This window comes from Pongo pygmaeus, chromosome 12 (genome assembly GCF_028885625.2).
Source record: "Pongo pygmaeus isolate AG05252 chromosome 12, NHGRI_mPonPyg2-v2.0_pri, whole genome shotgun sequence".
Lineage (NCBI taxonomy): Eukaryota > Metazoa > Chordata > Mammalia > Primates > Hominidae > Pongo > Pongo pygmaeus.
The window spans coordinates 78,137,226-78,150,424 of NC_072385.2; the positions used below are offsets into that span (position 1 = coordinate 78,137,226).

Sequence of the window (13,199 nt, forward strand, 5' to 3'; positions counted from 1 at the left end):
TTTCAAGGTCCCAGTCGTGAATGGCATGGAGATTTATGACAAATATGTAATCTGTTTATTTGTCACCCAACTTGGATGACTTCCAAATGTTTCTTCTTTGTAACTCTTGATTTTGCTTGGGTTCCCCCCCGACCCATGCCCAAATAGTAAAAAACAAAACAAAACCAAAAAACAATGTCTGAGTCACGTTTGCTCCAGTCAGGGAATACCAACGTGCTGACAGACACCTCTGGTTTTTAAAAAAATCTTACTGTATGTCACTTGCAACTTTGAAGAACATTCATGCGTTAGTGGACTGGACTTGGAAGAAAAAAAAAAGAAGGAGGAAAAAAAAACCCACCAAATTGTGGCTCAAGTCCCTCTGCCATTTGCTGCAGTGAGTTTTCCTATTCCATTTTGCTGGAGAGAAGGCATGCTTTACAGAACACATCAAACTGTCCGAAAAAAGGCTGTCTGCATCCCTCATGTTTATAAGAGAAGGATTTCTTTCCCTTTCCTTCACATATCAAAGAAGGCACTCGGGGAGGAAATAAACCATAATTAGGCATGAGCGAGCGAGCAGACAGACCCCTTGCTCTGTCTTCCCTGTCCCCGCCCCCGGCAACCGTCCTGGGCGCAAGCGAGGAGCAGGGTGTCTCTGCAGCAGCTGCAGCGAGCGCGCGCCCACGCCCGAGCCCGCGCCCGCCGCCAGGATCTGGGCGGCGGCGAGGCTATCCCGGGGGCGCGCTCGCTCGGGAGCGCGCTCATGCAGCGGTTTTCTTCTCCCACAATCCAGAGGCAGCTGCACGGGAGGGGCGGGGAGTCGGCGGAAGGATATCGGCGCGGAGGGAGCAGCGCGCACCCTTTGACGGCGGCCCCCGGCATTGGCGGGCGGCGCTGGCGGGCGGCGAGGGGTGGGGTGTGATGCGGCACTGCGGTTCTGAGGCCGTTACTCCGGCTTCTTCATAGAGGGCGGAGAAGGCTGGAGCGCGGTGGTGATTTTGTGCCAGGGATTCCCAGAGACGCGCTGAAAAGGCTGGCAGGGCTTAGGAAGCTGGGGGGTTAGGGACACACATACAAGCCCCCACCCCCGGGAGGGGAAGGGGGCTGGAGGCGAGGCTTGAGGGCGGCGGAGGAATGGTGTCTGCTCGGGGGGAAGGGGCGAGCCCTGCCTGTTGGTGTTGAGGGGCTGCGGGCAGTGGAGGCTCCGCGGGTCGAAAGCAGCTCCATGCCCATCGGTGGGTGGAACGTGTAAAGGTCGGAACGCCGAGGTCGAGTCTGGTGTCCCCTCGGAATCCTTAACGTGGTCTCTGTCTAACGTATTTCATTTAGCCCCCGTTGGGATTAATTCATTGGGAGCAGTTTCGCTGGTCTGGATCCTCCAGGAGCTGGACAACCTTGACGGGCTTTTTGTCTTGGGTTCCAGCCCCCTTTCCCTTCCTCCTCTTCCAGATGCCTTTTCTCTGCCCCTCCTCGCCCGGTACAGACATTTCCAGCGCAGGCTGCTGCTCTTGGTGTCCGTCGTCGAAGCCACTTCTTGGGATTTCGGCTCGTTTCCCTCTGGGGTGTTTTTTGAGGAGGGAGAGTGCCCCCCTCCTCCACGATGGGATTTTCCTCCCTTGCCGAAATGGACTTTCATTGATTTCTACTTACTTCTACTTTTAGTGACCAATTCCCTAGGCGTATTTTTGTGGTAGTTCCTTTTTTCAAATACATACTCTGTAAAATGGAGAACGAAATTTTTACTCCCCTTCTGGAGCAGTTCATGACCAGCCCCTTGGTCACTTGGGTAAGTGGGGTGTCCTTTATTGTATATTTTGCTGAGTTATTTGTGGCTGCAGAGATGGAGGTGGGCGTTCATGTCGTGGTGATCCTTCTGTTCTAGGTTAAAACGTTTGGACCTCTGGCTGCAGGAAATGGGACCAACCTTGATGAATATGTGGCTTTGGTGGATGGGGTATTCTTGAACCAGGTCATGCTCCAAATGTAAGTTCTTCCTTCTTTCCTAGGTAACGTTTTCTTTGAGAAATAGCATATGGTGAACTTTGAGACACGATGTTTTAAGCCCCTAATTTGGTTCATTGGCCAGAAATATTCAGGTGGTTTAAGAATTGGATCTTGAAAGGAATGCTAATGTTATGGGCTCAGCCCATTATCACAACCTAGAAATTCTACCTGTTAAAATTGTGAAACTTTAGTTTTTCATTCAGTCAACCATGTATCCTCACTTGTCTTCAGTACTGAAATCCAAGCCACATTGTGTCTTCTTTGATAATTTGGTAAAATAAGAGAGAGAATGAGAATCTGGTTTCCTAAGAGAGGAAAAAAGACTTTACTGTGAAGTTATGTGCATTTGATGCAGAAATGTTTCTTATTAACCTTTATATCTGGAAATAAATGGCTCAAAATTTGAAACTCGTTAAGTAATAGCAGATTTCAGAAGAGAAAATTTCAAACAGTTCTGATTGGTGAGGACTCTTGCTGTAGTAAGTAATTTAAATGCTTGTAATAACTAAAGCCTGATGAGATGATTTATTGTGTGAATTATTAGGTTGCTTAATATTTTAGGGATCATTTTAAGGTATTCTTACAGGTTTGAAATGCAAATAACAAGTCTTGATAACAATTAGATAACGACTTATTGGGCAAATCTTTGTCTTTTGTGTTTATAATATTGGGTTTGTACTAAGTAGGAAAGTACGCTTTTGAGATGGGAATTGAATAGTGAAAGTATATTGGTAGCTGGATCAGTAAAATTAAAACTCAGTTTTTATCTAATTACAGCTATTGTAGCATACGTGTATTCTAAGTACGCTAATGTAGTTTATCAAACTGAATTTTTCAGTTGTGCTCAAAGTAATGTGTACTTAGGCTTATTTCTCTTTAATAGAATCTGATGAGAAGAGGTAGTTTGGAATTTTTATATGTATGGGAAATTTGTGTGTTATCAATAAATAGTTGTTACTAGAGAATAAGGCTACCATTCTGCTCTGATAACCTTATCAATTTTGTATTTTATTGGTTTAGATTTTTATGTTTAAGAGGGTAGAAGTCAAATCTATAAAAAATTGCTCTTGTGTTAACTTCTCTGTGTGCTCAAAGAGATTTGTGGGCTGTTTTTCATGTACGTGTTGATCCTACAGGGAAGTATTATACTATTATACATTTTCAACCAGTGTTTTGTTTTCATAGGCACCCAAAGAAATATATATGTTATCTAAATATGTATATTTATTTTTTTCCTTAAGAAAGGAAAAAAGAGCGTAGACATTAATTATTTCCAGGGTTAGTAAATATATTTTTGACAGCTGTGTAATGGAATTATTTTTTATCCTCAAAATATCTGACTATTTCCTAAGCAAAATGGTAGGATAATAAACTGACTTCTATTTTGGGGAACCTACATGACAGAAAGGGTAGCCATTACAGTAGATACTCAGAACTTGTTCCCCTATGTCTCTTTATTGTGCTTATTTTTAGACAGAAAATTTTGAATTTGTGTGCTAAAAATGTGTGTTCACAAAAATAGGGAAATATATTACTTTAGTTTTCCACTTTAATGATTTTTATTTGAATGATTCTTTTTCCAGAAAAATTTAGATTTTTTTTTGCATCCTAAATACTTAGCTGAGGTGCTAAAAACAAATACATTAGTTTGTTTCCACTTCGAATGCAGTTTTATGCTTAAAAAATATATGTATATTTTGAAAATGACGGTATTCCAAAATAGTGGTTGCCAGGTTGCTGTTTTTCATGAGGACTAGCTCTTTTCCAAACCACAAATCTGCTTCTGTATTTTCAGTTCCACCTCTCAGTTTCTTTAGATTTTTTTTTGGTGTCCTAATTCTGTTGTAAATGACCTATAAAATTAAAGGAAAAGAAAAGAAAAAAAGTATAGTTTTGCTTTGTTTGAATAATTTGCTAAAATAAGATCAAATTTATCTTAATAAATTATTTAACTGATAGGGCAACAAAATATACATTGTTTTAAAAGCTATATTTTGCTAATTTTGAAGTCATTAGGATTTCTGTTAAGCACTTTACTTAGATTAATGTATGCTTTAATGTACTCTATTATAAAGTGTCAGTTGTAACTCTGTATCTAGTAAATGTAAAAGTTAGGCCTAGTCTAATTTCTACAGTACATTTAGTTACAGAATTTGTGAGCAAGAATCCTTTGTAAATGAAACTAATTTATGTATTTTCCATGTTTCTTGTGCTTGGAATTCGATGAGTGTCTTGGATCTGTAGGTTTATAGTTTTTATCAAATTTAGAAAAGTTTCAGTCATTATTCCTAGAAAAAAAATATATATATATATTGGACCTCTTCACCCTTTTGGAAGTCCAGTTACATATATATTAGTCGCTTTGATGTTGTCTTAAAACTTACTGATGTTTAATTCAATTTTCTTTCAGTCTTCTTTGTCTCATTTTGGATAGTCTGTTGTGATGTCTCCAAATTTATTAATTTTTTCTTCTATAATGTTTAGTCTGCTCTTAATCCCACCCACCATATTTTTCATTCCAGATATTATAGCTTCATCTTTAGAAATTGTCTTATATCTTCCATGTCTATGTTTTTCATGCTCTGTCTTTTCTCTAGCTTCTTGAACATATGGAATACAGTTATCATTGGCTTAATGTCTGTGTCTACTAATTCTGTCTGTGTCATTTTGGGGTTGGTTTTGGTTGATTGATATTTCTTCCCATTATGGATTCTGTTTTCTTGCTTTTGTATGCCTGTGATTTTTTTTTTTTTATTTGATGCCGACATTTGAAATTTTAGCTTGTTTGGTGCTGGATATTTTTGTATTCCATTAAATACAAAAATCTTGAGCTTTGTTCTGGGATGCATTAAGTTACCTGAAAACAGTTTGATCTTTTGGGGACATGCTTTTAAGATTTGTTAGGCAGTACTACTTTGTCACGCTGTTGAGGCAAAACCCCTCTGAATACGCTAGCTGGTGGAAACAGGACCTACTTGGTGGTGTTCGCTCTCAATCTTTTTGGTGGTTCTTTCACTATCTTTGGGTAGTTTCCTCACACTTGTATTCTGATAAGTACTCAGACTTGAGGGATACCCTCTGCAGAACTTTCTCACTGTTCAACTCTGTTAAGTACTCTGCCCTGTGTACTTTAGCTACCTTGCTGTCTCCAGACTCAGTTCTGTCCCCTCAGCTCAGACCATTGTGCTCTGCCTGGATTCCCCTCTTCCTGTTCTGTGGCCTGGAAACTCTTTCAAGGCCATAATGCTGGAGCAGTTGTTGGATTCATGCTTGTTTCCCATCGATTGGGAATCACTGTCTTTTGTTGCCTGGTGTCCAAGGTCTTGAAAAATGTTTTATGTATTTTGTCTTTTTTTTCCCCCAGTTGTTTCAGGGAGGAGGGCAAATTTGGTCTCTGGCCACCAGTAGAAATATGTTTGTATACTTTTTTTTTTTCAAGATGGGGTCTGGCTATGTTGCTCAGGCTGGAATATGTGATCATAGTGCATTGTGGCCTCAAACTCCTGGGCTTAGGCCATCCTCCCACCCTAGACACCTGAGTAGCTGGGACTACAGGCACGCACACCACAGTGTCTGGCTGTTTATATACTTTTAATTACATTTTTGCTCTGCTAGTCTTATATTATTGCTTTTAGATGTGACATGGAGTTTTTTTATAGGAACCTTTTTTTTTTTTTTTTTTTTTTGAGACAGAGTCTCGCTCCATGCCCAGGTGGGAGTGCAGTGGTGTGATCTCAGCTCACTGCAAGCTCCACCTCCCGGGTTCAAGCCATTCTCCTGCCTCAGGCTCCGGAGTAACTGGGGCTACAGGCACCCACCACCACACCTGGCTAATTTTTTGTATCTTTTTAGTAGAGACGGGGTTTCACCGTGTTAGCCAGGATGGTCTCGATCTCCTGACCTTGTGATCCGCTTGCCTCGGCCTCCCAAAGTGCTGGGATTACAGGCATGAGCCACTGCACCTGGCCAGGAACCTTATTATATAAGTTTTTTCATCTAAAATGTTTATTAAGACTAAGAAAATTGATTAATTTAATGACTCTGGTGTTGCTGTTTTGCACCCAGACTCTGAAAGTGAAGAGCTAACTTCTTCATGACACTGTTTACTGACTCTGCCTCACAATTTTGAAGTCTGTTCACTGACTTGAGATTTACTGTATTCAGAGATGAATCCTGAATTTCATTGAGTAGCTTTTTGAAGCAAATAATCTCTGTAAGAACTTGTAACATGAAATCAATCGTCTTTAACTAATGGGAAGGAAGAGGAAAGCTACTTAGAGATCTGGAATGATGGGCCAGCTCTTCTGTACGCTGTAGGGCATTTTCCTACTTCAGTGGATTGAAATCTTTTTCCTTTATTGTTAGTTATCAGTTGTAGGGCTTGGTGACAGTGAAGTAGAAATAATTATTTTCCTGTTTGAGATGTCATTTAATTCTGGAGCCAGTTTTGAATATTACTTGCTGTGAGTTTTTAAGGAATTTGTGACATTGTAGTTAATTTCATACTCCTAAAATTTTAAAAACGTCCAATTCATATTACCCAAACCGTTGAAAATATGAATGTCTTAGGATTTTAAGTACTGAGAAAATTGTTAATAGTATCAACAATATTTGGAATTATTATTTATGATTCAACCCTATTAGATAGTTATAGAGAGCTGTACTTGGAACACTTGGTAATTGTGATATACTTGTTATGGCCTTTCTTTTCCTTTAGAATTTGGGTTTGAAGGGACTTCAGAAGTCATCTACTCTTTTTTGTTTGTTTGTTTGCTTGTTTGTTTGTTTTTTTTGAGACGGTCTTGTTCTGTTACCCAGGCTGCAGTGCAGGGGCGTGATCACCGCTCACTGCAGCCTTCACCTCCCGGGCTCAAGCTGTGCTCCCACCTTAGCCTCCCAAGTACCTAGGACCACAGGCACGCGCTACCATGCTTGACTAATTTTTGTATTTTTTGTAGAGATGGAGTTTCACTGTGTTGCCCAGGCTGGTCCCAAGCGATCCACCCACCTCAGCCTCCCAAAGTGCTGGGATTACAGGCACGAACCAGCCTGACTCTTTGCTTGACTCTATTGACTAGCCTGTGAGTTTCCTGAAGCCAGGGACTCTATCTTTTGTCTCTGTATTCCTAGGACAGTGTTTGACACACAGTACATTCTTGATATATTTTTGTTGAATGATTGAATAATAGAGCCATGTGTAGTAAAGTGGAATGAATTTGGGCCTTATGTTAGATAGACTTGGGTTCAGTTCTAGCTGTGCTACTTATTGGTATGTGAGCCTAACATCTCCAAATTACAGCTCCTACATTTATAAGATGGGAGATAATGTTTCCCTTCCTGATGGGGAAGGATTATCTACTAAAGCAGGGACAGATATGTCTATTTTCTGTTTTGTTGACCCACTATATCCCCAGTGCTGGTTGCTGTCATTATTATTATCTTGTGCTATACTATATCTACCTACTTATGGCTCCTCAAGTAAATCATGATAGTTCACAGCTTAGTTTTTTTGTTTGTTTGTTTTTGAGACAGGATCTCACTCTGTCACCCAGGCTGGACTGCAGTGGCACAATCGCAACCCACTGCAACCTCAAACTCCTAGGCTGAAGCAATCCTCCCACCTCAGCTTCCCAAGCAGCTGGGACTGCAGGCATGTGCTACTGCACCTGGCTAACTTTTAAAAATTTTTTTATAGAGACCGGGGCTCACTTTTTTGCCCAGGCTGGTCTTGAATTCCTGGGTTCAAGTGATCCTCCCACCTCAGCTTCCCAAAGTGGCTGGCAATACAGGCATGAGCTACCGCGCCTGGCCTACAGCTTAGTTTTGTATGATCTCTGTTACTGTCATCTCTCTATAGCTGTATGATCTTTAGTAAGTTACTTAATTTATAAGTGGGATAAAAAGTCACAGGATTATTATGAGAATCAAATAGAATAATGTATATACAATGCTTAACATATGGAAAGTGTCCAATAAATGTTAGCTCTTTATTGTTTTATTTATATTATTATCATTAGAATTATTTTCCTCAAGACCAGTGGTCCCCAACCTTTTTGGCACCAGGGACTGGTTTCATGGAAGACAATTTTTACGTGGACCAAGGCTGAGGGGAGATGGTTTCAGGATGAAACTGTTCCACCTCAGATCATCAGCCATTAGATTCTTATGAGGGGAGTGCAACCTAAATCCCTTGCATCTGCAGTTCACACTAGGGTTTGTGGTCCTGTGAGAATCTAATGCCGTCGCTGATCTGACAGGAGGCGGAGCTCAGGCAGTAATGCTTGCCCGCCCACCACTGATCTGCTGTGTGGCTTTCCTAACAAGCCATGGACCCAATCCATGGCCCAGGGGTTAGAGACTCCTGCTCTAGACTATCCTTCCCCTTTTCTTTGACTAACCAATTCCTGCTCCTCCTTTAATACCTTGTGAAGTCCCCAGGCAGAGTTGTTTTCTTCCTTATGATTCGGAAGTACCTTCACCTGAGTAGCTATTGCTCTGCAGTATTACTGTTTAGGGGCTAGATGTTTTGTCTCACATATTACTAGCACCTAACCTAGTACTTAGCATGTATCACCAGCACCTAGTGTAGAAGTTGGCATGTCGTAAGTCGTAAGTAAATGTTGAAGGAATAAGTGGAGATAGCTACAATTTTATTAATTTTCAAAATTTTGAGAATACCTTCTAGTTTTAGTACTGTAGAATTTAGTTTATTTTTTAGTTTGTCTTCTGTTTCTCCTTTTTGTTTGTTCTCTCTCTTTCCCCGTATTTGTTTTAATTACCTTTATTGGATATTTTTCCCACCTATGTTATATCTCCTTTGAGGCAAGGTGATAGGAACAAGATTTCATGATCCATGGTTTTTTATAGTATTAGAATATACACTGCTTTCAGTTTGGTTTCCAATAACTTTCCTGTCCAATATGTTGAGTTTTTTTTTTTGAGACGGAGTCTTACTCTGTCGCCTAGGCTGGAGTACAGTGGCGTGATCTCGGCTCACTGCAACCTCCTTCTCCCAGATTCAACCGATTCTCCTGTCTCAACCTCCTGAGTAGTTGGGATTACAAGGTGCCCACCACCATGCCTGGCTAACTTTTGTATTTTTAGTAGAGATGGGATTTCACCATTTTGGCCAGGCTGGTCTCGAACTCCTGACCTCAAGTGATCTGTCCACCTGAGCCTCCCAAAATCTCATGCTGGGATTACAGACGTGAGCCACCGCGCCTGGGCCATGTTGAGATTTTTTTGTCCACAGCTTTGTATTGGACTGTCTTCAAGAAAAGTCCATCGTGATTGCCTCATTCTCAATATGATTCATATTTAGTTAAACTACAGAAATGATGAGAACCTAGAGAAGAACAGGCGAACTAGTTGTTATACATGAGAGTATTTTTAAATTTTTTAACTGAAAATTTTCTCTTAATATATATTATGGGAGACTAGTTCTCACAGGATAAATGGAAAGGAAGACCAGTTGTTTCAAAAGGACACCAATTGACTTTCTTTTAGGATCCATGAAACAGTTTGATACCATTCTAGGCATTAAGTTTTCAATATTTAGAAATAGTATTTGAGATTATACTTGGTACTGGGACATCTGTATAATACTTAATTTATTAATTAGTAAACTGGCTGCTTTTGGAGAGTCATAGTGGTGGGAGGGCAAAAACAAAAACATGGGCTTGAAAGTTTAAATCCTGAATCAATCATTTAATATTTAGCTAGTTATTGAAATTGGAAAATTACTTTAAATGTTCTCTTTATTCCTGATTCTATTTTTATGCCTTCTTAGATCTATTTTGCTAGTTTAATAAATTTTTTTTTTTTTTTTTTTTTGAGACAAGGCCTCTCTCTGTTGCCCAGACTGGAATGCAGTGGCGAGATCTTGGTTCACTGCAACCTCTGCCTCCTGGGCTCAAAGCATCCTCTCACCTCAGCCTCCTGAGTAGCTAGGACTACTACCCTGCCCAGCTAATTTTTCTTTTCTTTTCTTTTTTTTTTTTTTTTTTGTAAAGGCAGAGTTTTGCCGTGTTGCCCAGTCTGGTCCCAATCTCCTGGGTTCAAGCTATCCACCACCTCAGCCTCCCAAAGTGCAGAGATTAGAGGCGTGAGCCAATGTGCCTGGCATACTTTAATAATTAATAAAAATAGGTGGATAAAACCCATCAACTTCACTCTGAGTGAAAGGAGATCTGCCCCTAACATTTGTAAGATCCAGGATAAGCATTCATTTACCACAATAGGCCTAAATATTTAAAGCTTATAAACCAGGCCAACAAATCATTAACTACATTCTAGTCTTTTCTCTTGATAAATATACCTTCATAATGACTTGGAAGTTTCAAATTTAAAATCTGTGGAATGTAGAATTCATAAATTCACAGTTTTGCAGCAGAGTGTTGTTAAGCCCAACCTCCTCCCGCCATCCCTGGCTCTTTCTAGCACCACAGAGGTCTCCTGTACATGCTGTGAACACCTTGCATGCATGCACAAGGTCTAAGCTCTTGTACTTCCATCCCCAAACAAGTATTCCTTGGCCCAAGGGTGTACACAAGTGTGGCACAGTCTTTTCTAAGGACAGACCTAGGAAAGAGGCCTGTGTGGGCCTTGAAATTGAGTTAGAAGTGTTTGGGCAAGAAATTGCAAAGTTCTGGGCACCTGGAGTGTCATTTAAAAGTAGGGAGGTAGGCCAGACGCGGGGGCTCACACCTGTAATCCCAGCACTTTGGGAGGCTGAGGCGGGTGGATCACTTGAGGTCAGGAGTTCAAGATCAGCCTGTCTAACATGGTGAAACCCCATCTCTACTAAAAATACAAAAATTAGCCAGGCATGTTGGTGGGCCCCTGTAATCCCAGCTACTCGGGAGGCTGAGGCAGGAGAATCGCTTGAAGCTGGGAGGCGGAGGTTGCAGTGAGCCGAGATTGCGCCACTGCACTTCCGCTTGGGTGACAGTGAGACTCTGTCTGAAAAAAAAAAAAAGAAAGAAAGAAAAGGGAGGTATATAGGCACATCCCCCTGTTTACATGGACTCCTCTCCCAGTGGAAGCATGTGGGCCGAGGAGGGCTGGAGTGGGACTCAGGGCAGAGCTCTCTCGTCAGGATCTAAATGTAGTACTCAGTGAGAGGGATGAAGGGCTAGTTCATTCAAAGATCAATTAATATGGGAATAGTTTCTAAGTGCTTACTGTGTAACAAACTGCTAGATGCTAGCATTAGGATGCTTTGCCCACAATAAGGGGGAGGTGCATGTAAACAAATTGCAATGTGGTATCTGTGCCATGATAAGGAATTATGTTGTTGAGACAGTGTTCGCACAGAAAGGGAAGTGATGATTTACATGGAGGAAAGGCTTCTTGGAGGAGATTATGTTTGAGCTGGACATGAGCGCTCCATAGGAGAAATCAGAGTGAACAGGAGTCATAAGTAGTGGGAGAGTGGAAGGAAGGACATTTTAAGCAAAGAAAATAGCATGAAAAAGAGGCATAAAGATGTAAATAACGGTGGAGGAATTAGGAGGTTTGAGAAAAGTGGAAACATTTTACAAGGCTGCTAAGAGGAAATCACAAAGAGTGTCAGTTAAAGATGAATACAAGTATTGTCTTGCAGGGTTGATGGCTTATTTGAGATTTGGAAACCACACATTTGTAGTTGAGCCAGTGAGCATGGTTGAGTAACCAGTAATGCTTAGCTGCTGAGAAACTGACGAAAATACCTGTAGAATTCATTCAGAATTGGAAATTCTGAATAAACAGACGTGGGATGAGAGAAAAAACATACTACAGATTCTTAGCTGAATAGCTGAATAATAATGTGTGAGCATTAAAGTGAGGAAGAAAGCAAGTATCAGGAGAAACTTATAGAGTAAAGCTTGTGTTACTGGAAAGGGGTCCCAATCCATACCCCAAGAGAGGGTTCTTGGATCTTGGGCAAGAAAGAATTTAGGGCGAGTCTATGAAGTGAAAGCAAGTTTATTAAGAAAGTAGAGGAATATAAGTATGACTACTCCACAGGCAGAGCAGCCATGAGGGCTGCTGATTGCCCATTTTTGTGGTTATTTCTTGATGATATGCCAAACAAGGGGTAGATTATTCATGCCTCCCCTTTTTAGACCATATAGGTTAACTTCCTGCCATTGCCATGGCATTTGTAAACTGTCATGGCACTGGTAGGAGTGTAGCAGTGAGGACAACCAGAGGACACTCTTGTCAGCATCTTGGTTTTGGTGGGTTCTGGCAAGTTTCTTTACTGCAACCTGTTTTGTCAGCGGGGTCTTTATGACCTGTATCTTGTGCCAACCTCCTATCTCATCCTGTGACTTAGAATGCCTAACTGTCTGGGAATGAAGCCCAGCAAGTCGTAGCTTTATTTTACCTAGCCCCTATTCAAGATGGAGTTGCTCTGGTTCAAACGCCTCTGAGAGTTGTAATAAGAATGAAGGAAGAGTAGGTTAGAAGTGAGGGCATGAGAGAGGGTGAAAAGATAGGAGGTCAAGGTCAGAGTAGATTTTCAGAATTTGAGATTCTGGAGGTTGCAATTCTGAATAGTGATTAGGACCAAGATTAGACAGTACTAATGGGTGGATAAAATAGAATAAAATGAAGATACGTAAAGTGGAGAAGGAACTTTCTTCCTTATTTTTTTAATGAAACTATGATCTCTTGATTTAACACTAGAGGTAGAAGTTAGTATTTTGAATTAAAGTAGAAAGGTGGGGCCAGGCGCAGTGGCTCACACCTGTAATTCCAGCACTTTGGGAGGCCGAGGCAGGCGGATCACTTGAGGTCAGGAGTTTGAGACCAGCCAAGCCAACATGATGAAACCTTGTCTCTACTACAAATACAAAAGTTAGCTGGGCATGGTGGTGGGTGCCTGTAATCCCAGCTACATGGGAGGCTGAGGCAGGAGAGTTGCTTGAACCTGGGAGGTGGAGGCTGCAGTGAGCTGAGATCATGCCACTGCACTACAGCCTGGAAGACAGAGCAACACTCTGTCTCAAAAAAAAAAAAAAAAATTAAACTAGAAAGCTGGGCAATAAATAAATTAAGAAACAAAGTAATAGGAAGGAAAAAAAAGGTAATTGTTTATAACATTTTATTTTATTTTATTTTATTTACTTATTGTTTGAGACAGAGTCTTGCTCTGTCACCCAGGCTGGAGTGCAGTGATGCGATCTTGGCTCACTGCAACCTCTGCCTCCCAGTTTCAAGCCATTCTC

At 41.1% G+C, this 13,199-nt stretch overlaps 1 protein-coding gene across 18 annotated transcripts in view; it reads left to right on the forward strand.

The window, feature by feature from the left end:
• Positions 1–609: 609 nt before the first annotated feature.
• Positions 610–13,199, forward strand: part of CCDC88A (coiled-coil domain containing 88A) — a 131,819-nt gene continuing 119,229 nt past the window's right edge. For 17 of the 18 annotated variants that reach the window (XM_054473901.2, XM_054473902.2, XM_054473908.2 and 14 more), the window contains exons 1-2: positions 894–1,768; positions 1,865–1,965. In XM_054473901.2, the coding sequence (XP_054329876.1) occupies positions 1,706–1,768; positions 1,865–1,965 (164 nt within the window). In that variant the 5' untranslated portion in view covers positions 894–1,705. Of the gene's footprint in view, positions 1,769–1,864; positions 1,966–13,199 lie in introns of all 18 variants that reach the window. The other variant, XM_054473900.2, reaches the window with a different exon arrangement.